Source organism: Mustela putorius, unplaced genomic scaffold (assembly GCF_011764305.1).
Source record: "Mustela putorius furo isolate JIRA1106 unplaced genomic scaffold, ASM1176430v1.1 tig00000873_pilon_pilon_pilon, whole genome shotgun sequence".
Taxonomy (NCBI): domain Eukaryota; kingdom Metazoa; phylum Chordata; class Mammalia; order Carnivora; family Mustelidae; genus Mustela; species Mustela putorius.
In genome coordinates, this window is record NW_025421504.1 from 5,525,441 (window position 1) to 5,553,101 (window position 27,661).

The 27,661-nt window shown below is 61.1% G+C and overlaps 2 protein-coding genes across 9 annotated transcripts in view; both read right to left on the minus strand.

Annotated features, from left to right (window-relative positions):
• Window positions 1-103: 103 nt before the first annotated feature.
• Window positions 104-5,146, minus strand: LOC106005455 (collagen alpha-1(III) chain-like). The gene is made up of 9 exons (XM_045085996.1): window positions 2,854-5,146; window positions 2,430-2,493; window positions 2,082-2,191; window positions 1,828-1,905; window positions 1,387-1,483; window positions 1,019-1,122; window positions 776-839; window positions 480-593; window positions 104-330 (listed from the first exon to the last, which is right to left on the minus strand). The coding sequence occupies exons 1-9, from the start codon at window positions 5,118-5,120 to the stop codon at window positions 118-120; spliced, it is 3,111 nt and encodes a 1,036-aa protein (XP_044941931.1). The 5' UTR covers window positions 5,121-5,146; the 3' UTR covers window positions 104-117.
• Window positions 5,147-9,372: 4,226 nt separating this feature from the next.
• Window positions 9,373-27,661, minus strand: part of LLGL2 (LLGL scribble cell polarity complex component 2) — a 34,093-nt gene continuing 15,804 nt past the window's right edge. For 4 of the 8 annotated variants that reach the window (XM_013054424.2, XM_045085916.1, XM_045085918.1 and 1 more), the window contains 25 exons: window positions 22,072-22,169; window positions 20,778-20,859; window positions 20,386-20,501; window positions 19,805-19,963; window positions 18,953-19,000; window positions 18,041-18,203; window positions 17,766-17,898; window positions 17,199-17,253; window positions 16,484-16,638; window positions 15,025-15,242; window positions 14,886-14,953; window positions 14,595-14,748; window positions 14,401-14,505; window positions 13,716-14,008; window positions 13,447-13,597; window positions 12,992-13,190; window positions 12,282-12,398; window positions 12,008-12,174; window positions 11,316-11,580; window positions 10,934-11,087; window positions 10,619-10,647; window positions 10,338-10,385; window positions 10,097-10,139; window positions 9,910-9,971; window positions 9,373-9,710 (listed from right to left, as the gene is read on the minus strand). In XM_013054424.2, the coding sequence (XP_012909878.1) occupies window positions 9,703-9,710; window positions 9,910-9,971; window positions 10,097-10,139; window positions 10,338-10,385; window positions 10,619-10,647; window positions 10,934-11,087; window positions 11,316-11,580; window positions 12,008-12,174; window positions 12,282-12,398; window positions 12,992-13,190; window positions 13,447-13,597; window positions 13,716-14,008; window positions 14,401-14,505; window positions 14,595-14,748; window positions 14,886-14,953; window positions 15,025-15,242; window positions 16,484-16,638; window positions 17,199-17,253; window positions 17,766-17,898; window positions 18,041-18,203; window positions 18,953-19,000; window positions 19,805-19,963; window positions 20,386-20,501; window positions 20,778-20,859; window positions 22,072-22,169 (3,090 nt within the window). In that variant the 3' untranslated portion in view covers window positions 9,373-9,702. The remainder of the gene's footprint in view (window positions 9,711-9,909; window positions 9,972-10,096; window positions 10,140-10,337; window positions 10,386-10,618; window positions 10,648-10,933; window positions 11,088-11,315; window positions 11,581-12,007; window positions 12,175-12,281; window positions 12,399-12,991; window positions 13,191-13,446; window positions 13,598-13,715; window positions 14,009-14,400; window positions 14,506-14,594; window positions 14,749-14,885; window positions 14,954-15,024; window positions 15,243-16,483; window positions 16,639-17,198; window positions 17,254-17,765; window positions 17,899-18,040; window positions 18,204-18,952; window positions 19,001-19,804; window positions 19,964-20,385; window positions 20,502-20,777; window positions 20,860-22,071; window positions 22,170-27,661) is intronic. The other 4 variants (XM_013054427.2, XM_013054428.2, XM_013054429.2 and 1 more) reach the window with 4 other exon arrangements.

A 27,661-nucleotide genomic window follows, 5' to 3' on the forward strand; every position in this document is an offset into this window, starting at 1 on the left:
GGATCCCGGCCTGTTTTCTCACCTACACGACGGGCATCTGCCCGCTCTCCAGCGGCCCTGGGGCAGCCCCGGGCTTTGTGATCTACCTACAGGTGTTTGCTATCCTTGCTGCCCTGATTATACAAACAAGCCACTGCTGATCCAGCATCCACACGGGCCGAAGCCGGAGCCCACCTCTGAAGACGAGAAGCAAATGTTGCCCAGGTGCAGGACGGCGGCCAGCACGGCCCAGGCGGCGGTCACCTCCTCGGGGCACAGGACCTGCAGGGCCTTCCGCAGTCCTTCGAAGTCCCGAGCATCATTCTTTCCCTGGAGACAGCAGGCCTGGCCCTGCAGAGCACAGCAGGGGTGAGGGGACAGGGCCCGGTGGCCCAGGGCTCCCCTCTATGCTGGCCGCTCCTTAGCACGCCCCCCGCCCCACGCCAAGACCTTACCCCGGGCAAGCCCGGTCACCCAGCGCCCAGTGGGCCTGCCCCCACCTGGTTGAGGTAGGAGTAGGTCTCTGGCCCCTGCAGGGAGAGCTTCTCCCGTTCTGCAGGGTCCAGCCCCGCCAGCAGCTCGTAAAAAACATGGAAGCTCCGCTCAGCCTGGGCCTTGGGGGAGAAGGACCGGCTTAGGGGGAGCAGTGGTCCAGTCCTGTGCCTCAGGGGAAGCAAAAACAAATCCTGGGAAAGGCAGGGTTGGGGGTGCTGAGTGACCACAACCCCTTACAGCGGCTCCTCCCTCTTTCCCATGCTGGGAGCCACGGAGAGGGGAGCCACAGGGCGGGTCTTACCTGAAACACCACCCTTGAGGTCTCGAGCAGATAATGGGACACAGAGGCTCCCACGATGACCCCACTGTGGGCACAGGACAGTGAGGCGGGGGTAGTGTCCAGGATGCATGCAACCTAGGGGACCTGCTCAGAATGGGACACACTAGGGGCTGGACCCAAGGGCAGCACCTCAGTTCCCAGCCAAGGGAACCGATCATGAGTGCCACCCCCGGCCCCGTGCCCTCCAGGACCCCTGCCACTCACTTCTGCACGCAGAGGCAGAAGACCTGGCCAAAGCGGCTGGCGTTGGCATTGAGGACTGTCTTGGCGTGGCCGAAGCTGCTGAGCACGGGCAGGACACCATCCAGCTGTGTGGGGGAGACGCATTTGAGGACCCTGGGAAAGGCGGTGGCACCCACTGATTGGCCATCCGAGCCGAGGACACTTTGTGCCTAGGGGTTGTGCTCCTCCATGGAGAGGGGGAGTCCCACCCCTACCTCGCCCTGCCCCATGGTAGGCGATGCCTGGGGCTGCCCCTAAGAAGAAGCCAGAGGCCCAGAGACCATCCTCCTGTCCTAAAGGAGAAGGACAGTCCCCCTTGGATCCCTGGAAAAAGGCCCGCTGCTCCTCACGTGACATCTTCGGTCCCTTGTCTGCTCCTGCTCCAGGCTGCTTAGGAACTGCACAATCTTTCTGGCAGCTTCTGTCTTCCCTGAGCCACTGTGCCCACTGCAGGCAGGAGGGGCTGACAGGGTCTCCAGGAAGGGGCACAGAGGACACCCCATGGAGCCCAGGAAGTGGGGCATGCCCACCCGTAAGTGATACACGCCCATCCCCGCACCCCGGAAATGTGGAGAGACAGACCCAGGGCATGGATACCAAAGAGAAAGAAGTCTCCGAGATGCCACATTCAAGGGACATGTGGATGACTTTAGCCAGGACCACAGCCCTTACCAAGCCCAGCACAGCTGCCCAGCAGTGGACCAGACCTGCAGCTTCAAATGTGGACCCTGTGTCCCCTGCCTCCCAGCCCTCAGAGCGGCCTGTACGTTCCGCGGGGCACCATCACTCACCCGAGGAGAATGCATGTGCCCTGCCCAGAGCTCCGAGACAGGCGATCGTAGGCTGATGCGGCGATGGCCAATATGTGTCTGAGGGAGGAGGGAAGGAAGCGAATGAGATGGTTGCCAGAGACGGGCATCTGCGCCCTCCTCGGGGTAGGCGGGCCCTCAGTCCCCAGAATCTCAGCAGTGGGACATGTTGGGGCTCAGCCGCCTGGGGGTAGGGGTGTTGGTGAGCACAGGGTTGGTGGGGCAAAGTCACGTACGGGGTGGTGTTAGGGGCCCTCTTGGGGTGGTAGCTGGCCAGGACCTCAGCTGAGAAGAGAGGCAGGGGCCGGTGGGGGTTCAGGGAGAGCAGAAGAGGCCCTCCAAAGGTCTGGGGGAAGAAGCAGATGCTCTCGTCAGAACACGGAGGAAGCAGGGGTACGGATGGAGTGGGGCTCCAGTGCTCCCCAGCCCGGCCCCCGGCCCCCACCCACTCTGCAGGTCCCCAGGGAGGGTTCAAGCACCCAGCCCACAGAGGAGAAGGAAGAAGTTCTAGAAGTGCCAGAGGGCCCTCTGATCCCAGAGGACAGGGACTCCAGTCCCCCAACCCTCCCCAGGTACCCCCATACGTAGATTCGGCCCAGATGAAATCTCTTCTTAAGGCACAGCAGTGCGGAGCTGTCACACACTGGTCTGTGGCGACGGCAGGACAGTGGAGCAGGGAATTGGGAGCAGAAGGAGGTCCTGGGTTAGAGCGGCCACTGGCTACAGCGATCCTTTGGGCAGGTCAGGCCCCCTCGGTGGGCCCTGACCATAACACAGGGCCTGGCTGCTAAGTGAGTTACGCACTCCATGGGTAACTGACCAGAGGAAAGCTTTGTGCCAGTCAGAGAAGCAAGTCCCAGGCTGGGGCACCTGCTTTTCACCCCTCCCCCATCTCTTCCAGCCAGACCTCTGGTAAAAAGCACAGTCCCTTCTAAGGGTACAATTTATAAGGGATATGAGGAAGTGTGGGACCCAGACACGACAGATTTGGAACTGCCCCCGGCTCACCGCAGCTGAGCCAGGTCCTCCGTGTCTTCCAGGCCTATCCCAAGGTTCCGGCCTTCAGAGGCCAGGAAGGGTGGTGCCTCCAGGTCAAGCCCCAGGCTCAGCTCCAGGTCCCTCTCCAGCGCCTCCTCGGTCTCATCCTCTGGCTCCCACCGCTCCCGCGGGGACCTGCGGGGGCTTGGGCTTCTCTCCCATGGCAGGCGGGACTCCAAGGTGAGTCGGGGCAGCAGCGCGTCAGTGCCAAGCCCAGGGTCCTCGCGGGGTTCGGAGATCTGAGCCCAGTGGACGGGAGCCTGAGCCACCAAGGTCTCGGGCTCCGCTTCGCTGCTGGAGGCGCTCTCGTCGAGTGGGGGCTCGGGGTGGGCAGCACGGCCGAGGAGAGAGCCTCGGCGGGGCCCGGCTACACTCTCTCCACTCGCCCCGCGCCCCTCACTGTCCCCCGAAGCTCCCGCACAAGGCCGAACATGCCCCTCCCCGGGCGGGGCGTCCGTGGACCCTTCCTCTGAGCTCCGAGTGCTCGACGCCCTCCCAATCCTGTGGATCCTGGGGAACACGACCGCGAACTTGGGATCCGGAGTGGGGTCCTCGTCCGCAGAAGGGTCTTCGGGAGCTGAGCTCTTCCAAAACTGTGGGGAGCTCGAGTCGCCCCTAGGGGGAGCCCTGGGTCGTCCCCATAGTCCCGCTACGCCGGCCAGGCGCAGCACTAGACGCCGCCGCAGTCCCGGCCCGAGACCCCGCCCCCCGCCCGCCCGCGGCCCCGCCCCCCGGCCCTCGCCCGCCCGCGCCCCAGGGCCTCGGCCCTCGCCCGCCGCCCGCCGCAGCCGCTGCCGCAGCCAGCGCAGGAGACCCAGGGCGCGCACGACGCGGCGGAGCCTCTCCGTGAGGCCGGTGCGGCGAGGAGCCGGAGCCGCGGCCTGGGGCGCTGGGCCTGGCGGGGTTTTCGCGCGGAGCCTGCGGAGCGCCACCAGCGCGGCCAGCGGCGCTGGGTGTCCGGGCCTGTTTCCCCCGCCCGCCCCGGATTCGCTCTCGCCCGCCGCCACTTGCACCTTCCCCACCGCTTTTCCGACCTGGCGGCGCCGAGTCCTAGCGCCCGAGGCCTCGGCTCTTCCAGGCTCGGCGCTTTGCGGCTCAGCCTTCGGCCTCAACTCACTGTCCCTTGCGTCCCGGGCCGGCCTGGGGTCCCGAGAAGCCCGCGAGCTCCGGGGAACGCAGGTGCCGCTGTCCTCGTGGGGGCTGGAGGCCTTGGCTTTTTTGCCCGGCTCCGTCTCTTCGGCCTCAGGGGCTCGGCTCGCCGCTCCCGGGGCTGCCCGTGGGCCCCCTCCAGGCCCGGCCTCTTGCAGGCTCGACTCCGTGCCTGTCCCGGGATCCGCGCTCTCTCCCCGGGGTCCCACCCCCGACGACCCTTCCCCGCTCCGGGGCTCGGCGCTGTCCCCGCCGTCGCTGCTTCGACCGTCGCTGCTGGGGCGCTCGCCGGGTTCCAGCGCTGGCTCTGACCCAGTCTGGGGGCCTCCAGAGCCCGTGTCCGTTTCCTCCGGCTTCGGCCACGGTCCCGGGGCCCCACCGCTCTGGCTGTCGCTTTCCTGGGCCTCGCGGGCTTCGCTGTCCAGGCAAGAGCTGCTCCCATCTCCACCGGAGGAGGGGTCCACATCGAGGCTCCGGGTCTCTCGGCAGCCGTGCCGAGCTGGGGGTCTCCGCCTCTTTCCTCTCTTCCTGCGGCGGCAGAGCTCCCGTGTCCTCCCTTCTCCGGGGATACTCTCTTCCTCCAGGCGCCCGCCACGGCTGTCCGGGTGCTGAGACCGGGGTCCCCGACGCCGCGCGCTGCCTGGTCTCCCCTGGGGCTCCGGTGGCGGCCCAACCGCTGGCCCTTTGCAGCTGCCGGTCCCCTCTGCGGCGGACTTCCGGCGGCCACCAGGGGTCCCGTGGCTTACCGAAGTGGCGGGCTCCAAAACTGGTCTGGCCCTGTGGGCCTTAAGGCGACCCTGCCGGCCTTCCCGGCAGGGCGCGTCCTCTGCGCTGGCCGACCCGGACTCCTCCTCCCCGGAGACCCGCTTCCCGGGCCCACCCTGGCGCTGGGGCTCTTTGCCCTTGCTCCTGCCCATGGCGGGTTCAGTGAAGAGGGGCTTCCAGGCGTCTCTGTCCTCTCCTGGGAGATCTGGCAGCCCCTGGCGCCCTGAGCCCTTGGCAGCACCCACACCGGTTCTGCTCTGGCATGGCCTACAGTGGCATTCTACCCCCCCACCCCCGGGGGCTCCAGCCTTCCCCATGAGCATTAATAATGCAGGTGGCTGCGGGTCCTGACCCCCTAAGCCAACAAAGGAAGGGAGGCGGCCCAGGAAAGAGGAGACGCTTCAGCATGGGACAAAGGCCAGGGACAGGGCAACCAACCATTCAGCCTGGGAGTCGCGGCCAGCCTGGCCAGCCTGGCACCCTGCCACACTGAGGACCCGCATGCTTTGCTCCCATCTCACTGCTTGCCCAGGAGGGGGGCAGGCGGTGAGCCTTCCTTCAAAGAACCTGTCTGGGGGGGCCTGGGTGGCTCAGTGGGTTAAGCCTCTGCCTTCAGCTCAAGTCATGATCTCAGGGTCCTGGGATGGAGCCCTGCCTTAAAGGGTCCCTGCTCTGCCGGGAGGCAGCCCCCCACCCCGCCTACTTGTGATCTCTCTCTCTCTGTCAGATAAGTAAATAAAATCTTAAAAAAAAAAAAAAAAAAAAAAGAAGAAGAAGAAGAAGAAGAAGAAGAAGAACCGATCTGGACCATCATCCTGGGGGCTTGGAGGGACACCCACTCCTTCCTTAGCTCTCTTGGACTCGGTATCAATAAACAGCTAACATTTCAGGGCTGATATGCCAGGCAGCATTCTAAACAGGTCGCTATGGAGTCATTTATTTCCTGAAAGCACTTTAAGAGGTGGGTGCCCTAAGGATTCCCATTTTACAGCCGATCCGACTGAAGCACACAGCTGAGTGTCCCAGGGAGGGTCAGAAATGAGATGCCAACCCAGGCAGTCTGGCTCCAAGGCCCCCTTGAGCATAGGTGTGAGCGACCGCCACCAGCAGCAAACCAGACTTTCTCTGGGTCGTTGCAATGTACCCAGCAAGCTCTTGGGCAGGCAGAGAGCTCTGCGCCCCTCTCCAGTCTCTCGCCTTCTTGGTGTCCTCTTCCCCTCTGGGTTGATCCAGGCCAGGGCTGTAACTCACTCAACCGTGTGGGGGTGGCGAGCCTCAGGTCCCTCCCCAAGCAGCCTTTCATTCAAATCTCCCCAAATCCTAAGAAAGGGATATGATCTCCTCCTACAGATGGGGAATCAGCTCAGTGGATAAGTGACTTGAGGACACACAGCCGGTAAGTGAGGAATTGGGCGGCAAAACCAGCTCCCTGAACCCTAGGTACCTGCTATTCTGCTCCACCTAGCTTCTGCTGGGAACCGGTTTTGGAACCAGCCAGCCTTGGTTCCCCCAGCCCACCTCCTGGCTGTGTGACCTCCAGCAGCCTCCCAGGAACCTGACAAAGGACAGCAGCGGGAGAGGAGACCTCCCTGCCTCTCCACCAAGCCTAGCTCTTTCCACCAAGCCCAACCCTCGACTCCGGCTTCTACCTTCCCCACCCACCCTTCGCCCGCTTTGCTCCCCCCCAACCCGATCTGCTCCTCCCTCCCTCCCTCCCTCCCTCCCTCCCGGCCCTGTGACCAGCCCCAGTCACTTTCACCTCCTTTGCTTGGGTGTTAAGGTGCTGTGCGATTTTACAGACTCTCATTTAATTCCTACCACCCTCTGAGGGAGGCCCTTTTATTATGCCCTGTTTTATAGATGAGTAAACTAAAGCACCAGGGTGATGTCATCTACCCAAGGTCACACAGTGGGTCACGGGCAAAACCAGGGTCAGTGTCAGGTGTGCTCCAAGTCTAAGTGAGCACTAAGTTTCCCACCTGTCCCTGCTGAAGACCCTCAGATCCGAGTCTCCAGACCAGGTGTCCAGCTGCCTGTGGAACGTTGGCAAGGGCCTTGGAGTCGGGGGTGTGACCCCTGCCATGCTCTCACCTCCGTCTGCCAGAGGTTCTGTCAACTCAACTGCTTGGAATCTCCACCGGCCGCTCCCAGCACCCCTCCCTAGATGGAGGCGGCACGGACGGCCAGCCCAGCTTCCAGGAATCCACGTTCTGAGGGGGTCTGGGGGGCTCAGTTAAGTGTCTACCTTGGGCTCAGGTCATGATCCCAGTGTTCTGGGATCGAGCCCTGTGTCAGGCTCCCTGCTCAGTGGGAAGCCTGCTTCTCCCTCTCCCACTCCCCCTGCTTGTGTTTCCTCTCTCGCTGTCAAATAAATAAAATTTTAAAAAGTAATAATAATCCCCTTTCTAGACTGTGCCAAACCCTTCAGCTTGTGCAGGCCTATCTGTACAAACTGCTGATCTCCCGACTCCCAATTAGAAGGTTTCTCTAGAACCGAAAGAGGCAAGCCACCAACACTATCTAATATATATTTTTTTAATTCATAGCACAGAGTTCTTAAGGCAAAGATCATTCTCAATGAACATGGATATAAGTCTGTTTCCAGACTCTGGGTATTTTCAGATGTGCGTGTGTGGCGGTGGTTGGCTTCTCTTCAGTCTGATTTGCTGGGTTCTCGCTGTGGCCGTGAGACTCTCTGCACCCTGGGGCTGCTTGGTGTTGCCATTTTCTTCTGATTTCTTGGCGCTTGTGTCCTTACCATGGTCTTCAATTCTTGGTTTCTTGGCAGGAAACTTCATGTCACTTGTCCATTTGTGTGTTAATTCAGCTAACAGGCTAAAACACGCAGGAAGTCCCTCCAAACGGGTGGTTCGAAAACCACAGTCCCGCAGGCTGTGTGTGCGTGTGTGTTGTGTGTCCAGCCCTCTGGGGTGGGTGGTTCTCCCTCCTTGGCACCCACTTTGTGTGCATTACCCCAGATCTACAGCCTGAGGACCCACTGCCAGCCCAAGGAATAATGAGCTTAGTTTCTTTTATGATACACATCAAGATCCTGTGCATCGAGCCCTAACACGTTTGCCCTAACCCTGACCAGAGGGGTCACCCCATCATGACCCCGCGAACCTCATGGACTCTCGTACATCTCACAGCAGATCCCGAGAAGACAAGGTCATCATTCCATTCCCCAGAAGAAAGCAGGCCGCAGAGGCGGTAGGCAATCTGCCTCTCACAGGAGTTCCACTTGCTGGGATTTAAACCCCAGGGGTCTTTGGAAATAAACATTTCACAAGGGCACTTCCCTGCTTCAAGCCCCTCAGAGTCTCCCCATCAAGTGGGCTGGCTGTCACAGTCCCCTCCTGTCTGTAGCTTTGTTTTTCCATCTACCCAGCCTCCCTTTCCCGTAATTTCTGGGACCAGGGTCTGTGTCCCCCTCCCTTTTGGGAACTGTTCCTCCGCATTCCTTACAGCTTTTGGGGCTCCTACTGCCGTTAAGTGCCACCCCACTTCTAAGGAGAGTGGGGGGGCTGGAGCAGCCCAAATACAACCCGGAGACTCTTGAGCTGCCTAGGCTTGGCTGGAGGGCAGTTGGGGGGATGCCCTGCCCCCCCAGCACATCTGTCCTGGGAGCTGGACCTTGGCCCCTCCTCTGTCCTGTGCACTCATCCAGGTCCTTCCAACAGGCCAAGTGGGCTCCTGGGCCACACAGCAGTGCCCCTGCCCTCCCCATGCTCCAGGGGGTCCTGGTCTGGCCCTGGCCATGCAGTGCCTTCATTTTCAGCACAATTCCGGCCACCCCCCACCCCCCCGCCCCACCTCCGCCTCCCACAGCAAGCAGGCCGGTTCCGCCAGTGCCGCTGGCCCCTTTATCCTCCGTGCAGAATGGCCCCCCCGGCCCACCCCAGTCATGTCCCTAACCCAGCTTGACATCACCTTCCCTGGCAGCTCACAGGCCCCGACTGCCTGCATCCCAAGACCTCCTGCCGTTGCCAGGATGGGGAGCACCCCCCACCCCGGGCAGGGACCACACAGTCTCAGCCGCCTCTGACCCCGTGTGCCTGGCATACAGTAGGTGCTCAGCAAAGACAGGTAAGAGAAGTAGAATCAAGTAGACCCAAAGCCTGGTTTATAAGGACCAGAACAGCAGTCTGATCCAGGCCCCTCATCTAGGGATAAGACCCTTCAGCTCGGGGCATGGCCTCTGACCTCAAAAGTGGCTCATGATCCTTCCCTGGAGTCTGGAAGAAGCCGCCGGGTCTGAGATACTGTGTCTTCCCCTTCTGACGGCAAGGAGAGGCCAGTCAAAGGACTCCCTCGGCCCTGACCCAGGGAAGCAGCCATGCAGACTCGCAACGGCTACCTCTTACCGTTCATTCCCACACACGGAGGAGTCCGCGCTCAGGCACAACCAAGCACACTTACTCTGACTCAAACCGCTTAAAAAAGGGATTCCCTGGACCACCAGCCTGGTCCAGCAACGGGACCCCGGGACAAAGACAAGGGACCGGATAACACTCCTTTCCATTTACGTCGACAATTTCTCCACAATTAAAAAAATTAGTCACTGGACCAGTCTGGTGAAGAGGTAATAAGGTGTTTATTAAAAACTCTTTTTCACCCAGAGGCAATTAAAATTTATAATTTAAAACCCAGCCCACTATAAAAAGGGGAGGAAGTAAAAACTGTGCAACATTGACAAAAGAACCAAGACAGACAAGGCCTAGGAGGGGCAGCCCCACAGCCCCGGGGTCCCACCTCTCCCAAGGCCAAGAGCAGCAGCGGGGCGGACACTGGGGTCAGCTCCAGCCCCTGGCGCAGCCCAGGGCACGGTCCTCGCAGGCGGGGCCGGGCCCCGGGGAGAGCCCTCAGTAGTGTGTGTTCGTGGTGCGGCCTCGACCCACGACCTGCTCATTCTGCTGTGGAAAGAGACAGAGCAACGGCTCAGAGTCTCCTGGGCAGGCCAGCGGCCTCCGTCCCCCACCTGGAGCCCAGAGGTAGAGGTTTTCAGGACCCCTGGGGACCCGTGTGGGCACCTTCTCCTCTCCCTCCGTGTGAGGAGGCGTGCCTTCCCAGCTGCCCGCCAGCCCTGCAGCAGTGTCCAGAGCCCCTGCCTACCTCCTCCATTGCTGAGACTGTACCCCACGGCCACTCGCTGAGAACGCCAATCGCCATAGCTCCTGCATGGGCAGAGACAGGATAGTCACCATCCATGGGAACCTTGGGGAGGGCAGACAAGGACCCTCATTCCCAGAGATCTCCTGGCACCGCAGGGCCCATCTCACAGGCCCGAGCAGCAACTCACCCTCGGTCTCCCTCCAGGGTGCTCTGGATCTCCTTCAGGACCCCTGCAGGATTGGGGGGGACAGAGGCGTGGTGACGCCAGCAGAGACCGGGCCAGACACAAATGTTTCTGCCCCCTTCTACTGGCGGGGTGTTGGACGGGTCTGCCCCCTCAGGGTAGTGGCCCTCCCTTCTATCCTGGTCTTCCATGTTTCCCTTGGGACATTCCTCACAGCAGCCCGCCAGCTCCTGCCCCAACTCACTCTCATCATTGAGCAGAGCATGTTCCATCACTCGGCCGGGCCTTCTCTCTGAAAGGCAGAGGCCAAGTCAGGTGAGCCCTGGGGCCTCTCTGCCCCAGCTCCCTTGGAGCAGGAGTGCCAGAGCCCAGAGCTCAGGACTGGAAGGGATGCTGTTTCCACCCAGCCTGCATACCCCCTGCAGGCCTGGGGCTCCCCTCCATCCTCTTCGGTCTGGGTCTGGGCCTGAGTATTACAGTGCCTCTGTCCCCCCACACCCGTGTACACAGGGAAGCCCGTCTTACCCTCTCCGTCACTCTGGCTCCCCGAGTTCCTGTGGGGAGAGAGATGGTGAGGATGGAGGCGGGTTGGCGGGAGATGAGGCTCCTCATTCCGGCTCAGGAAGCCCCGATCCCATGAAGAATGAGGTCAGCTGACCAAGCCCACCCTGAGCCTGGGCAGTAAACCGAGCCTTGCCGGGGATGGCAAACTGCGCGGGAGGGAGGCCCTACGACAGGGCGTGGGGCTGCTGGGGAGCCAGAGCTAGGAGCGTGGGGGGTGCGCTTAGCTCACCAGGGAGGGGAATCTCTGGCCAGCCGCAGGCCACTTGTCCCGCTGACCTGGTTCGGTCCAAGGCCTTCTCTGGGCCTGATCCATTGCGGGGGCGGCTGTGGCTCTTGGTCTCTGCTGAATCCACCAGACACCGGGGCTCAACCAGCCACTTGGTGGAGAGAGAGAAGCGCTCGAACTCTGAGGGTGAGATCAGGTAGAAGCCTGCGGGCAGGGGAAGGAGAGGCCGGGCAGGTAAGGCCGGCCCCCGGTTCCTGGGCCTGGCAGCTGCCGAGGGGACACCCCCACCCCCCCACCCCCACAGGAGGTATGAGGGGCTAGAGCCTCCCTCGAAGTCCTCGGCTGAGGTACCTCCCGCCTGGCTGCCCGGTGGGACCCCCACACCGCATACACTCCCCAGCAGAGGACCCCCCGCGCCTGCCCTGGACCCACCTTGGCCGTATTTGGTGAAGACACAAGAGGCGATGCCGCTGACGTCCTCGCGCCGGATGCAGCTGTACCGCACCTGCGGCTTGAGCAGGGGTAGCGAGACCACCTGCACGTCGCCCAGGTTGGTGAGCACGGCCAGGTGGTGCTCCCCGTAGTCCTCGGCTCGACAGCTGCCGAAGTGGGCCACGCTGACCCGCCGCACCCGCGAGCCCTCCAGGGCGGTCAGCTTCAGCTTCAGCTTGGCACTCACCTTGGGCAGCGTGAACACCTGGGGGCAAGGGCACAGCTCGCAGCCCGGCCTGACCACAGCCCCCCGTGCGCCGTCCAGCCAAGCGAGGACTTCTGGCTTCCCTGCCCGGTTCGGCTACACGGCCTGGCTCCCCGGCAGATAGCCCCCCCCCCTTCCCAGCGAAGTCGGCCCCCTCTCTGGGCGCCCCCTGGCGCTCAGCCCTGCAGCCCCTGGACTCGGACCGCAAGGAGGCCGGGCCTTCTTATTTCCATGTCTGCGCTCACTGTCCCTCCCACAGACACAGGTCCTGCTTTAGTGCCCCCCCCCACGCTGACCCTGGAGCCCTCTTCTTCTGTGCCTCAGTGGCCTTGCACACGTCCACTGCAGAAACCACAAGCAGCCTGTCCTCTGAGCTCCCCAGACACCCCCGGGATTCCCAGGGGGCCTGCCTGTACCCGAGCAGCACCTTGAACTGCTCCTCTGACACCACGAGCAGCTGGTGGCCTCCCTGCATGTCCGGGCTCTTCGATAAGTCATGTGCCACCTCCAGGGGCTCGGGAAGGGGCACGTTGTGTCCGTCCAGCACGAGGATGCCCACCACGGGCGCTCGGTGCATCAGCTGGATCTCCTTGGCTACAGGGCAAGAGGCAAGTGGTGGGGTGAGGGCAAGGCTAGAGGTGCCAACCCCCCCAAACCTAGGCAGAGGAGCACCCTCTGTTCTCCCTCTGCCCAGCACTCACCCTGCTCTGCCCGCACAGGCTCGTCCATTCTCCGCTCGGCGGGGGGCACGCGCAGGGCGAAGGCGTAGACGGTACCCCCATTGGTGCCGGCCCACAGCGAGGGGCAGTGGCGGGAGCCTGCCAAGAGGCAAAGGTTTGTACCTAACCCACGGTTCTGCGGGTCTGGTGGAGCCCGGTGACCTGGGCTTAGGTCCTGGCCATGCCTCTCACTACCTGTGTGACTCCAAGGCCAAGTTGGCAAACTCTGGAAGCCTCAGTTTCCTCCCCTGTAAAATGGAATGGCTGTGGGTCCTGCCTACCCCCTGGGGTGTAGAAAGGCAAAGCTGGGAAGGCTGACAAGCAGGGGCCCCGTGCACAGATCATCTTGAATCCAGAATAGCTTGACCTGCAAGACCCTCGTCCCTGCCCCACCATCCCTGCCCTGGTAGGAGGCCACAGGGGAGCTTCTGCAGAGCCCACTGGACACCAGCAGGCATGTGACAGGGGGAAAAGTGACATGTCCCAGGTCACACTCCGAGAGCGTGGTGGAGCCTGAGTACAAAGCCAGCGCAATCTGCCTTGGAGATGCAGGCAGGGGGTCCCGGTTCCCTGTGCTCCCAAGTGCTCCCAAGTGGAAGGGTCCTCCCAGCCAGGGCAGGCAGCAGCCTCCAACATGCCCTTGGGCCAAGGCCGTGCTCTCCTGGGCCCCCCGCCTCAGGCTGGCCACTCACTGTCCCTCAGGTAGGTGTCAGCGAAGTAGAGGGTCCGGACGAATCCCGTGAAGGAATCCTCCGCCGAGCGGGCCTCGATCCTGCGCTGCACCGGAGCCAGCTCCATGCTCTGCACCCCTGCGCGCTCGGGCCTGGCCGCCCCCTCCTGTCCCTGCAGCGGGCGGGGCCGGGCCTGAGCGGGGGCTCCGGCCTCCCCGTTCTGGGGACACGGGATTGCTCACCACCAACCCATCACACCACCACCGTCATATTTCCTGAGGGCCTGGCCCTTTACGCTTGGGGAAGGTGAGGCACAGACATGCGGTGTGATGTAGCCAAGGCCACAGGGCTGGCGGGCAGGGTGGCAGGGCAGGAACCTACTCAGCGTGGCCACAGAGTGTGGGAGAAGGGGCTAGTGTGGACCCGCTGCGGGCTGCTCAGAGCTCTCCCGGGCTCATGGCTGGTCACAGCCTTACCTCTCCAGAGGGACCAGCTGGCCGCCGCTTCCGGCTGGACACCCGGCTCCGACGTATCCGGCGGAAGGACTGGCGCAGGGACTTCTTCAGGGACTTCACACGGGACAGTGGGCCCTCCAAAGCTAGCTGGTCACTGGGGTGCAGCGTGCATCTGGGGGCGGTGGGGGGGGGGACGACACATCCGGTCATCCGCGCTGCCAGGGCCCAGGGGTAAGAGCCCAGCGACAACCCTAGCTCCAGGCCCCAGACGCCCCGGGGAGGCTGCTCACTTGACAAAGACCTGCCGCCGCTGCTGGTGGTCAAAGAGGCCAAAACCATGGCTCGTGCCGAAGGCCACAAGCCGCCACTCGGAGTGCAAGGCCAAGGAGGTGACCACAGCCGGGGGCTGGCACTGCACCAGCACAAAGGGCTGGAAGCCGGGCTCGAAACGCACGGGCCCCGGGCGGGCGCACAGGCGCTCGTGGCCCTTCCAGCGGTAGCCCTCCTGGTCCTGCAGCAGGTCCGCCTCCACCTGCGCCACGCTGTGCTCCGCCTCCTCGTCGTTCAGCTCCAGCACCAGCACCTGGGGGGGGAGGGCAGGTGGGCTGAGCCACTTCTGGCACCAAGGAACCCTGGGACCACAGGGACCCTGAAGGTGGACAGTGAAGGACCTGGGACCCATGGCTAGTCCCAGGGCCCGAGGACAGCCAGAAGGCCTCTGTCCAACCCTTGGTCCTGAATCCTGGCTTCTGGAGGAGAGTCGGTCATCCCACAGGCCTCTCTCTATGGGGACCAGGCAATCCCTCCCCACTGGGAGACGCCCCAAGCCACAGGGACAGGTGACAATCTCGGTGACAACCATCCATGGGCACTCAGGAGACTGGCTCCTTTCCTTGCTGCCCTCTAACCCCTGGACACTGCCCAAAGTCACCTGACCACTCCTAGCTGCCCTGCCCCCCACCCCAGCCTTCTTACCTGCCCCGCCGTGCCTGCCACAGCCAGGTAGCCGCTGTATTTGCAGAGGAAGATCTTCTGGATGCCCAGCCTGGGATCATCACTGTAGGGGTCGAAGGAGCCCACCTGACGATGGAGGGGAGGGCCGCAGGTGACTGAAGGTGCCAGACCCAGTCCGTCCTTGCCCTCCCTGGTTTCCAGGCTCCTGGCCTCACCTTGCGGAGTGGGGGCCACTCATCCTCGCCCTGGACATTGAGGCTGTCGCTGGGGTCTGTGTCGGTGAGGAACACCCGGACCGTGCTCAGCTTGTAGAGCAGTCGTAAGCACACGCCGGAGGCGTCCCAGAACCGCACGGTGCCGTCCTCATGCCTGTGGGCGGAGTCCACCTGCCAGTCACGGGGAGGTGGGGCGGGCGGCGGGGGGGCGATGCTAGGACTGGCCCGCACCCTGCTCTGCTCCCACCCCGCGCAGTCTACTTGGCAGGAAGATGCCATGACGTTGCCTACCCCGTGAGCAGCAGGTCCCTCTGGGGAGGGGCTGGGGCCAGACTGGTGCCACCATCAATGGGCCACTCCTGAAGAAGGAGACCAGAAGTCCGTGGGCGAACTTGACCCCAGGCAGGGCCGGGGCTCGTGTCGGACCTACCATGGTGGAGAAGTGCGTGTGCTGCTGGCTGCCCGCGGCAACGATGCGCTCCCACAGCTTCAGGGGGATGTTGGAGACGTGGTGGGAGCAGGTGATGGCAGAGCAGTGCAGAGAGGCCAGGTAGGGAGGCTGCACCGGGGGCCAACCAGCCGCCTGCAGGTCAATCACCACCAGCTCCTCCTCGGCCAGAACCACCAGGGCACAGGGGTCGTCAAAGGCTAGGGGACAGGTGGGGACGGAGGTGGGAGTGTTAGGAGCTGTGGGAGCCACGGGAAGCAGTTTCCCCCGCCCAGCCCCGCAGAATCTGAAGCTCCAGGGTTATACTCAGAGAACGTGCATTTTAAAAACAAGCTCCAGATCCGGCAGAGTACAGAGAGAAGGACCCCCCATGACCGACCAAGCGGGACTCATCGCAGGTGCACGAGGCTACCTCAATGTGGGAATGTCAATGAACGGAAGCCATCACGCACAGGCTAAAGGAAAACACAGGATCGTATCAGTAGATGCAGGGAAAGCATCCGACAGACCCTAACACCGGTTTATGATAAGCTCTCAGTAAACTAGGAGGAGGAGAACTTGTCATCTTGGTGGAGATCACCTACAACGACGCTACAGCTTGCGTAGCTTGATGGTAGAAATGGGAAGCTTTCCCGCTAAGATCAAGAATAAGGCCGAGGGCCCCTCTCTCCGCTGCTCCACAAGCCCTAGCCCATGCAATAAGGCATGATAAGGAAATAAAAGGTATACAGCTCCGAAAGGAAAAAATAACGTTGTCTTTATTCACATAGGACTCTGTAGAGAACCCGAAAGAATGGACCCTACAACTAGCACCCCCCATCAGGTGCGTGGAGGGAAGGGGCTGGGAAGCAGGCTCGAGTCTCCCTCCAAATGGGCCCGGGTGTCCTGAGCAGGCCCGACCCCTTACCGGGAGGCCTTGGCATCACCAGGCCAGACTCACGTGGAGGGGAGGCACACCCTCGTGGCAATCTCCTGACCGGCCTCCTCTCCAGATTTCCACACCAGCCCTTTCCAGTCTTGCCTGTCACCAGTTCATGAGACTGACACAGGGCTCTGCCGTCTTGGCCTCTGCCCCACCCCACGAAAGGGAGGACTTCATGAGTCCAAGCCAGGACCTCCTGGCCTCTCGGCTGGGTGCTGTTCAACCCAACAGGCCAGATCTGCCCTCTTCTGGCTAAGTCCCGTCAGAGGCAGGTGAAGCCAGAGAGAGCTCAGGGTGTGTGAGGTGTGGCCGGCAAGGATGAAGCCAGGTGTGTGTGTGTGTGTGCGCGCGCGCGCGCGTGGGTGTGTGTGTGTGTGTGTGCGCGTGTGCGGTAAAGGCCCCAAGAGGGGTGCGGTAGGGGTGAGGGACTCGGGCAGCGGCGGGCTTGAGAACAGGCGGGCCACACCCCTGCACCTCCCGGAGGCCAGCCCTCCACACCCATCCCCGACGCCCGCCTACCCGCCGCAGGGTCCGCCTCAGTGAGGACAGTGAAGTCGATGACGCGGGAGGTGAAGTCGAAGGCAGTCTGCTGGCCATCGTGGATCACCGAGATGCAGTGGCGGTCCCCGTAGCTGGCCCGAGGCATGCCGCCCTGGAAGATGGTGAAGGGCAACCTGGCCGGCACAGAAGAACCGTGGGCTGGCCTGGGGATCCCAACACGAGCTCAGAGAACCCCCGGCTGAGCTAGCAGCTTGGGCTGTCCTGGGACCGAAGGGGCAGGACCAGGAGGGACGCCAGTCTCGAGGTCAGCACTCACTCAAGGTCCCCGTGAGGGGTGGGGTGGACCCTCATCACTTCCTGATCACAACAACCCAGGAGAACGTGGGCGTGAAGTGTGGCTCCCGAGCCTCTGCTTCAGGCAGCGGCCCCCACCCGCTCCCGTGGCTGCTCGTATGTGGGATCTCCCTGTATGTCTGTGCCTGAAGAAACAGGTCTCCTGCTACAACAGAGTTTGAACCCTGCTGATCCGGATCATCTCTCTGGGAGGGTGGAGGGAAAGGTCAAGAATGCTTGCTCAGGAATTAGCCATGAGAAGTACGGAGTGGCCGGCTCTCCCTTTGCTGCCGTGCGGGACCCTGAGGCCGTCCCTAGATGCTGCCTGCCGCAAGCAGAGGCCAGAGCAGCCGCCCAGGAAGCCTGCAGACTGGGACAAGGACAGAGCACGGATACCTACCCCTGCTTGGTGGTCAGCCAGAAGATTTTGGTAATGGCTTTGCAAGGAAAAGGACCTACAAGAAAGGAACCAGCTTGCAGAAACTCTTTACAGAGTCTCACACTGATCTTTTTTTTTTTTTTTTTAAAGTAGGTCCCACACTGAAGCCTAACATGGGGCCTGAACTTACGACCCTGAGACCAAGACCTGGGCTGAGATCAAGAGCTGGTGCTTAAACTGATGGAGTCCCCCAGGCGCCCCACTAAAGGAACCAGCCTGAACTCGGCCGTCGGCTCCAGGGTCCGTAGGGCACAAACACTTCATGCCCACACACGCACAGCAGCCCTGTGCTCAGAAGTCCCTCCCTGAGCCGCCCCCCGACAGAGCCACGAACAGCAGCGGAGAACCCACTGCATGGCTCTGGACAAAGCCTTCACTTCTTGGGGCACCAGCTTTGCCGCTAGGAGGTACGCGCCTGCACCCCAAAATTGGAAGGACAGACCGGGAGCACAGGACACGGCTTTGCCAGCGGATGGGGGTCCCGGTGACAGGTCAGGGCTTGCCCCATGGGGCGGGCGGAGCACTGACCATAAGGCATGCAGCTGCGCAGAGGCTCTGGCTGTGGGGCGTCCCCGGAAACGGGCCACTGGCAGTAGCTGCCATCGGAGTGGCAGCTGACAATCACGTGGCCGTCCCGCTGCCAGCAGACGCTCTCCAGTTGCTGCAGGGGAGGAGAGGGAGAGGGCGCAGGCCGGGATCAGGGTGCTGCTGCTGCCGACACCGGCACCCCCAGGCCTCAGCACAGGGCTGTCTGGGAGGGCGGCACAGCCCCTGCCCCCCACCCCCTGCCCCGCATGGCCCACCTGGCTGCTGAGGAAATGGCAGAGCACGCGGCTGGCCCGCAGGTCCCAGATGACAATGAGGCCCCGGCTGTAGCCGATGAGGACCTGATCGGGGTTGCGGGGGTGCTCCTGCAGAGCTTCCACCATCTCAAACACCCGCCGCTGGCGGGCCTCTTCGGGCAACCTGGTGGACGGAAGCGCGGTGAGGCCATGATGTTGCTGCCACCAGCGGGCGGGACCGACCTCGGGGCACTGATGCACACCGCGTGGATGTGGCAGTGCAGCAGGATCGAGAGGCCACACTGCTGAGCGGGGAGCCGAGCACAGGACAGGGCAGTGAGGACAGAAACTTAAGGATGCAAACCCGTGGGGAGGGGCTACAGGAAGGAGAAGGCAGGGACCTCCAGGGAGGGGCTCAGGACTGGGACGCGTGTGTGGGGGCTCCAGGGAGCGGGCGGCAAAGCCTAGTGCATTTCTGCGTAGAGGTGGTGTTTCATAAGAAAAGTTTTTAAAACCCACTAAACAAAACTCTACGTGAGTGGGACTGGCCTTGAGCTTTGACCCCCTCCTCCTTCTCTGGGCCTGGAATGCTGATGTGAAGTCTGGAGATGCTGCAGCCAACAGAGGACACGAGGTGGCAGGCACTGGACCCAGAGCCAACACCTCAGACCAGACCAGAGAAGGCAAGGCAAACAGCCTGGACCCCCAGGGCGTTTCTAGGAGCCCAACCAAGCCAAACCTCTTTTCATTTACAACGAGGATTCAGACTGGCAGCAGGGGGTTCCCAGGGCACTCAGACTGGGGGATGCCCCCAGTCAGACTTCTACCAGCAGAGTGAGGTGGGTGCGGGCACGGCCACCTGAGGAGCAATGCCTCCCGCAGGCCTGCCCACAGAATAGGTGGCCAGGCTGAGAAGCCGCCATGCCCACTGACCTGCAGACAGCTCTGCTCTGACCACCACCTGGTTGGCTTGACTCTACCCTGCTGGGTGGAAACACACAGGTGTGTGCTTGGAGAGACCCAGCCCCAAGCAGGAAGCCTCCCACCCCAGCCTGGACAAAGGGCCCTTTGGAGCGAGTTGGAAGCCTAAAGCCTGCACTGGAAGGAACGGGGTCCCACCGGCTCAAACCTGAAGCAGCTTCCCCTCGGAGGACCCTGGCCTCCTCTCCATCCCGTGAAACTGCAGAACATTCCACCGTGGCTAACCCTTCACCTCTTCCTCCTTTGGGCCCCAGCCCCCGCTCTTCACACCCACACCTGCTCTGACACCCTCTCTGTGGCAGACATCATCATCACGGGACAAAGCCTCTGGGATCACCTGAAGAAGCCTACAGGGTCGTGGCTGTCCAGGATTAGGCCACGGGGCCTGCTGGCAAATGAAAGCCACAGACTCCAAAGCCTACGCCTCCCCAGAAGATGCCTCTCCTGACACAGTGAGGTTTGGGCCCCATCTGCCCTGGTGAGGAGCCCCCGGGCTTTTGAAATTCACGGCAGCAGCGCGAAGAACAACAGACGTGCAACAACCACGAGGAGCCTCATTTCCTTCACCTCTAAATGAAATGACAAATTATCCCCCAGACCTTTGGAAAGCGCTGTGACGCTGACACTCGATGGAGTCAGAGTCTCCATTTAGGGGCCAGGTGGGGAGCTGAGAGTCTCTCCTCCATCCCTATAGGCTTCCCAGGAGAGAAATTAGAGGCCCCTGAGACATTACTGGCACAGAAGAAAGAAGGCCCTGGCCGGCCAGAGCGGGTGGCTTCCCCGTGGCAGGCGTCGGAGACTCACTGCTGGAGCACGGCGTCCGAGCTAATGGTCCGGTCCTCCAGCGTGCGGAAGGCCGGCAGCTGCACCACGAACACATTCCCGCTCTCAGTGCCCAGATAGAGGAGCTCGCGGGAGGAGTGTGGCAGGACCACGGTGATCTGTGTGGCACTGGGGGCAGCCCTGAGGACGGAACGGCCGCCGGTGAGCCGGCTGCTACCCTGGCAGGGGAGGCCCCAGCACAGGCCATGCCTAGGGAAAGCAGGCCTGTGAGGTCCTTTAATGGGGTCCTTTAATGGTTGTCGGGGGCCAGGATAAATATACTGATGACTTCCTCCCAAGAAGACAGATGGTGGAGGACCTGGGCTTGGGCTGGGAGGCAGAATGCCCCTTCCAGAGCCTCCTGTGTAGACACTGCGTGGGGAAGGAGGGAGCCAGGCCGCAGCCCCACCCGTGCCAACAGAACACCAGCAGGAGGGGCTGCATCGGCTCAAACCACTGGGGGGCCCACCTAGGGCGCCACAGGACCTTCAAAGGGTGATCCCACCCTGGAGCTGGGCGGGCAGGTCAGGCTGCAAGGGAGGGGTCGGGCACCGAGTCCTTACCCCGGGGGACCACGCAGCGTGAAACTCCCATCTTCCTGCAGCTCTGACACGCCGCCTTTGACCTTCAGGCTCCACAGGTGCAGACTGTTGTCATCCAGCAGGGTGACCAGCTGGCACTAGGGAGGGGATGGCGGGAACCCGGAGCGCGCCGTCTCATTCGCTATGGAGGGGCCGGCATTCACCACGGCCTCTCGCCCATCCCGCGCGGGTTGATTCAGAGAGCCCAGAACCAAAAGACCCCCGGCAGCTCTTTGGGTGGTCCATGCACCCGAAGCTGGGGAAAGGGGAGCGGTTCCCAGCCCTCCCAGCAGACCCAAACCCAGGGCCACCAAATGCCTCTGTACACCCCTACCAAGTGATGCGTGAGGTACGCGGCGTGGAGGTCCCCTCACCTGGCCAGGTAGGAAGTGGATCTGTACCACAGCGTTCGTCTCCCGATGCAGCCCCATGAACTCCACCCCTGGGGCACCATAGCTACAGGCAGCGGGCTCAGGAAAGCTCCAGAACGCAGGATACCACCCAGTCCTGCTCAACGCTCAAGGGCAAGGACCTCTGGGCCCGTGTGGCAAGAATATAAATACTTCAGCGACACAGACAGGCTCACTGTCCCCCAAGATGGGGCCTGGGGTGAGGGGGTGGAGGCAGCAGGGGCCCCGGCCTGAGGGGCATGTGGCTCGTGTGGCTCGTGGTGATGTGACACCATTGGGGCTAGCTCCAATCAGGGGGAGCTTTTCCAGCCAGGCAGGTGCGGGGGGTGCGGGGAGGGAGTAGACACACCTTACCCTGGCAAGGGCCACGCTGCTTGCTACAGCCTCCCCCTGCCCCCATCACCTGAGCTGCAAAAGACCCATCAGTTACCACAAGGTGGCACCTGAGACCGGGCATCCCCTCCCCCCAGGGCCTGCCCCCAGCAGCTTTGGCCATGAGTTCCCGCTCCGGGGACTGGTGACCAGGATATGGCTGGGGCCCAGCAATGATTAACCAGCTTAGAGAGAGTTCCACACCCCCTATAGCCTACGTCAGCCCACTGGGGGCAGCCGTCTCCCCTGCTCGACCTGACCCAGAGGAACAGGGGGAGTCACAGCTTCCCCCGGGGAGGGTCCGGCTGTGCTCTCCATGGTGGTCCCCCATCTCCCAATTCTCCCAGGTGCCACCCTGGCTCACTCTAGGGGCTCGGGTGGGATGTCGGGTTTGGGGAGCTCTCGGACTTGTAGTCCAGGCCAGCCAGAGGACCCAAGCGGTGAGTGATCCTCCGTCCTGGAACTACGGGCTTGCTTCTGAAATGTTCCAGAACCAATGCTTTGGATGGAGGATGACCCTTTTGGACCATGTCCAGCCTCAGGCCAGAGGAGGACTGTCCGTGCTAACCACAAGTCCACTCTCGCTGGTGTGCCTGTGCAGACACGCGGGCGCGCACGGTGGGGCAGAAGGTGGAAACCTTAGCATTGCTCCTCTCGCCCAAGGCCGCCTGGGACCAGTCTGCTAACTGGGAGAAAGGGAAAAACAAAACAAAACAACCTTCCTCCATTTACTGCATCCAGGGCTGACTCCCAAGAGGGTATGTGAACCATCCCAGGAACAGGAGGGCTCATCTACAACTTGCTTTAGTTTGAATCCCACCAAGGCCAGGGCCCGTGCCCCTTCCAGGGCCCCACCGGCCGGGAGCTGGGGGAACAGAAAGGATACAGCTTGACGGCTCCGGAGCGGGTGCCGATGGCCAGGATGCGCAGAGACTGGCTGTAGCCGAGGGCGCTGGGCTGGTGTGGGAAGCCGTGCTCCACCGTCTGTAACAAGAATCAGCTTGGCACGGACCTGCAGACAAGTCCCCTTGGCCCCGTGCGGCTGGAGAGCCGGCACGGGACAGGGGAGCTGCAGCACAGAGCCCCCCAGCAGGTAGGAGCACGAAGTCAGTCATGTTCAGGTTCCTACCCAGACACCTGAGTGCAGAGCCAATCCCCGACCCATTTCTGACCCAGTCCTTGGCCTGTCCTGGCCATCCCTGGGACACTCCCCTGACACCACACTGGCCACTTGACGCTTGCCAGGAACTCGGACCTGGTTCCTCCACTGCCTACACCGTGAGTGACCGACCCAGTCTTCCTGGGGGGGTGTGGGGGCGAGGGTAGCTCTGGGGACTGGCACAGTGGAGGACCAGACGGCTCAGTTAGCCCAGCTGTGCCGCAGCTCTGGGCCAGTCCCTGCGGGCGGACAGGACCCACAGCAGCCTTTCCTGGCTCTTGGCCGTCCAAGGCTCCTCCAGCCCTGAACGCCGGTACCTTTGCTACCATCGGTTTTCCACTACCCTTCCAGAGAAGCTTCTGGAGTTTTGTTGCAGACACACACTTTCGCTCATTTCTTACTACAGAATACACATTGTAGACAACTTGGAACGTAGAAAGGAGTTTGAAAAACAAAACAAAAATCACCCGTGCCCCCACGACTGAAGTGACCCTTGGTGTCTGTGAGTCTTTCTTGTGTTGTGACCATACACTGGTGTGTCTACACTTAACACAGAGAGTGGACTGGGGTGGTGCCCCACAGCTGTGTGCATACGCACAGAGCTACGTAGCCTGTCTGCCCACCTGCAGCCAGCCCAAGTCATCCAAAGCACCGAAGTGACTTTTAAATGGCTGTGGAGGGGCACCTGCGGGGCTCAGTCTGTTACACGTCTGACTCTTAATGTTGGCACGGGTCTCGATCCCAAGATCGCCCTGTGTGGGGCTCTGCACTCAGTGGGCCGTCTGCTTGGGATTCTCTCTCCCTCCTTCTCCCTTTGCCCCACCCCCAACCCCCTGCACAAGTGCTGGATCTCCCTCTCAAATAAATAATCTTAAAAAAAAAAAAAAAACGCAAAAAACAGGAAACAAAAAACAGACAGCTAAGGAATGTTCCCTATGTCCAGGCACCCAAACCCGCTAGGCTTTTGTTGGTGAGCACTTCCTGTTTCTATAGGGCTCACCACCACCAGCTGCATTGATGACCTTCCTCGGACCCCTCCTATCTTTGCCTACAACTCACTATTTCCTTAGGTAGGTGCCCCAGGAGTGGAATTACAGGCTTAAAAAGTATGGATGTATATACGACAGACTTGGACTGATAAACCATCTTCGGGGAGGTTTTTTGTTGTTCTCACGTAGCGCTCCCTGCCCCCTGCCTCCCACTCCAGGGGATACGGAACCTGTAGGGCTAGATCAGAGCACGGCAAAGGATGCCAGCCAGATGCTTTACATTTTTTTTTTTTTTTTTAAAGCAATGGAGACTCGGGGCGCCTGGGTGGCTCAGTCGTTAAGCGTCTGCCTTTGGTTCAGGTCATGATCCCAGGTCCTGGGATCGAGCCCTGAATCGGGCTCTCTGCTCAGGGGGAAGCCTGATTCTCTCTCTCCCACTCCCCCTGCTTGTGTTCTCTCTCTCGCTGTGTCTCTCTCGGTCAAATAATAAATAAAAGGCTTTAAAAGCAAAAACAAAAACAAAAAAGCAATGGAGGCTCTGCCCTGCAGAAAGAAGGTTGCACCAGTGAGGCGGCTCTCCGTAGGCCCAGGGCCCCCCTCTGGGCTTCCCCTGGCTGTCCCATCAGGTCCAAAGGAGCAGAAAGAGAGAAGTCCTGGTGACAGTGGGCACACCAGTTTAGCAAACCCAACTGCTGGCTGCTGGCCTGTCCCATCCAGTCCAGTGGCTCATGGAAGGCGGCCCTGAGGTGGGGTCAGCCGAGGAGGGGAGTTCCAGAGACAGCTAATCTGGGGACACATGGCTGTAGCAGCCCCCCCTTCCCTGGCTCTTTGCCAGGAACTAGTCTGCCCTACAAATGGCTATACCTAGACGGGACAGACTGGAGAGGAGGAGTGACCCAGCAGGAGCCCCCCTGGCCAGCCCAGGTCCCCGTTCAGCTATGTAAAAAATGCAGCGCCTGGAAAAGCCTTGGGGAGATAGCACAGTGTCTGGAATGTAAACATTTCCCAGGAAAAGGAGGGCAGGGCACGTGATGGTGCATGTGGGGACCAGCTCCCCCAGGGCCCCCGGGTAGGCCTCGGCCGGCCTCAGGTTGCTGGAGCCTCGGCCAAGTCAGCAGCCAGGGCCCAAGAAAAGGTTCCTGGGATGGTGGCATTTTTCTCTCACCCCAGTTAGGAGCAGAGTGGGGGTGAAAAGCCTCTGGAATTTGGAGGAGTCTGGGGAAAATGTCCTGCAGGAAGGAGCCCTGTGCCCAGGGGGAGACGCATGCCTTGGGCCACCCAGTGTGGCAGCCATGAGCTGTGTAGAGATACTGAGCCCCTGCGGTGTGGCCACCAAGGAATGGAAATTTTAATTTAATTTTAATTAACTTAGCTTTAAGAATGGCTGCCCAGTTCAGTCGCTGGAAAACTTTCCAGGTATGCTGCTGGATCCCAAAGGCACAGGGGCTGGAGTCAGGCAGACCACACCGTGACTCTCCCTTTCCAGCCGCACACCTTCCAGCTCTAACTACAGATTATGTAGCTCCACAGAAAGGTCTGTGTCTGAATTGAAATACGCTGTAAATGTGAAATAACACTTAGCATTTCAACGATTCTGTATTAAGGCGGGGACCGGGGGGAGGGGGCACCCGGGTGGCTCTGATGGTTAAGTAGCTCCGGCTCTGGTCATGATCTCCAGGTCCTAGGATGGAGCCCGGCATGGGGCTCCCAACTCATGGGAACTTCTCCTCTCTCTGCCTCTCCCCCTGCCTGCGCTCTCTCTCAAATGAATAAATAAAATCTTTTTTTTTTTTTTTTTTTAAGATTTTATTTGAGCGAGAGAAAGGGGGAGAGAGAGAGAGAGAACACGCTTGAGGAGGGGGAGCGGCAGGCAGAGGGAGAAGCAGGCTCCTGCCAAGCAAGGAGGCTGATGCGGGGTTTGATCCCTGGACCCTGGGATCATGACTTGAGCCAAAGGCAGACGTTTAACCCACTGAGCCACCCAGGCACCCTGAAAAAATAAAATCTTAAAATACAAAACAAAACATACAAAACACCTAGAAAACCCTCATTAATTTCTAATGACTACATGTGCAAACAGTAATATTTTAGATACATTAGATTAAACAAAGATATAATATCAAAGTTAACGTCACCCACCTAAAAAATGTAATGAAGCTGCTAGAATATTTTACATTATATATGTGTCCCGTAGTCTAGTCCTTTCGGACTAAGGCACTGCCCTAGACAATTCTGCCTCAGGACAAAGTCAAACCAAAGAGAACCAGCCTGCGGCTTTGTTTCTCCGTCAGGCTCTCAGGCCACCCAGTCTACCAACCCCCTGGCGGGGAGTTCTCCGAACATCCGCCCCAATCGCTCCCATTACAGGCTGGCCTCTTTCGTCTGCTCTGGAGGAGACAAAAGCTGGGCCTATCCTTCAATCTCTGGTACTTACTCCTTACTTCCTTCAGGGTCCTGGGGACACTGCCACCACCCCTGACTCTCACCTCCACCTTCTTTCTCACAGGCTGGAAAGAACAGGGACTGAGGCCCACTAGGCTCTGAATCGCCCTCTCTGCCACTTAAAATGCCTTGGCACACGGGGGAGTTCCTCTGCCTCTCTGAGCCTCACTTCCATCCGATCACTGGGCGGACCCCAATGACCGCACTGCACCAGAGGCACAGGCTTGATTGAAAGCAAACCTCTAGACCATGGTCAGGCTCAGCGGGAAGGCTCAGCTCACCCCCCGGAGCACACGGGCCTTGTCCCACACAGCCTGCTTGCCTTCTGAAGGTCTCCATCATTCCCTTGTACCCTCCAGGCATCTGTGCCAGGGGACCACGGCTCCTTCCAGAACAAAAGGAGGGGAGGAAATGCCATGCTGCCCTTACCTGGTCAGGGACCAAGAGAGTGGGTTCAAATGTAGTTAGTGTGGTGACAGGGGATCCCCCAGGTCTGGGGAGGTTGGGGAGGAGAGGCGGACATGCAAATAAAGCCCACAAATCCCCAAGTGAGGCAGTTACGATCCAACAGGAGGCCTGAAACCTGCCTACAGACGGAGGGAAGAGGTGTGTTACAAGTTACAAGAGGACTGGGGGTTTGGCTGGGAATGGGGAAGGAAAGGGACAGAGGTCAACGGGGGAGGAGCCAGAAACCCAGAGCAGCGTGGAGCAGCAGTAAGGTTCTACAGGGCACGTCTGGCCTGTGCTCCAGGGGTAGCTGTCCTCCCAACCTCAGATGTCCTCCCCTTCCTTGGCTGTCCCATCCCCCAACTTCTAACAGCCTTTAAAGACTCAGTCCCCTCACTGGACATGGGGCCCAGGAAGTGGGATCGGTCCCAGCGGCTCCCTCCTGTGGGACTTCCAAGGCGTACTGCAGTCCCAGATCATCCCTCCACCAGGATAGGGAGTGGGGCAGGGGCTCGGCGAGGAGAGCAGAGCTCTCTCCAGTTCAGAGGGAGGGAGGCTGGTTGCCAATGCCTGAACCCCCTCCCCCCACCCCCGCACTGGGGCCAGCCTCCCCTTCCTCCTGAGCTCAGCATCCAGCCTACCTGGCCCTGCCCCAGCCCTGCTACCTGGCTCAGGTGACCTCTGCCAAGGGAGGAGAGAACAACAAACTCTTTTGACAGGAACTGGGAAAGGAGAGATTTGCAGGAGCCGCCGAGCTGCAACCTTAGCCTGGTGCGGGAAAGAAAGCCCTGTCTGTTTCACGCTGGCTCCCGGACCCCACTGCAGGTTCTCGGAAGGGAGACAGTGGGGGCCCTTCAGCTTGCCCTCAGCGGGGGAGGATGCTGGCCACGAGCCAGGGCTGAGGAGTCCCTGGCCCTTGTTGGGGGGCTGGAAGGAGGGCTGCCTGGGGCTGCAGGGGGCACGCCCAGCTGCTGGGATGGGTGGCACTGCCCTGTACTGGGTGTGGTCAGCTCAGATTCCCGGTGGTGGCAGCAACCTGGCCCTCCCTGTGTGGCTGTCACCTGACACCAGGGGACCAGCCACAAAAAAGCCAAGACAAAGCAACCTGGTCCTGGACAGGGGTGGCCAGTCAGGAACACACTGTTTGTTCGGCGGGGGGCGGGGGCCTGGGGGTGAGAGGAGTGTGGGCAGGCCAGGCAGGAAGGGCCCAGAGCCTTTATCAGCTGGCTGGTTTTACCAGGGGAGGGAGTGGCCGCCAGGGATTTCCAAGGAAGGAGTTTTACCGTGGCACGAGTTTCTGTCCCCTTGAAATCACTCCCTCTCCACTGAGATGTCCAGTGGGCTCCACAGTCCCCTCATCTGGGCCCCAGTGGCTCAGGAGACTCCCTCACAGGCAAGGAAACTGAGGTTAGGGAGGGGACATCGCCACCCTCCCAGCA

Bases quoted from the DNA above. Each gene is read 5' to 3' on its own strand.
- LOC106005455 (XM_045085996.1), bottom strand. From the start codon at position 5,120: ATGCTCATGGGGAAGGCTGGAGCCCCCGGGGGTGGGGGGGTAGAATGC. The intron at 2,192-2,429 runs GTATGGGGGTAC...TTCTTCCCCCAG, and splicing joins TTCATCTGGGCCGAATCTAC to ACCTTTGGAGGGCCTCTTCT. The intron at 840-1,018 runs GTGAGTGGCAGG...CTGTGCCCACAG, and splicing joins TTCTGCCTCTGCGTGCAGAA to TGGGGTCATCGTGGGAGCCT.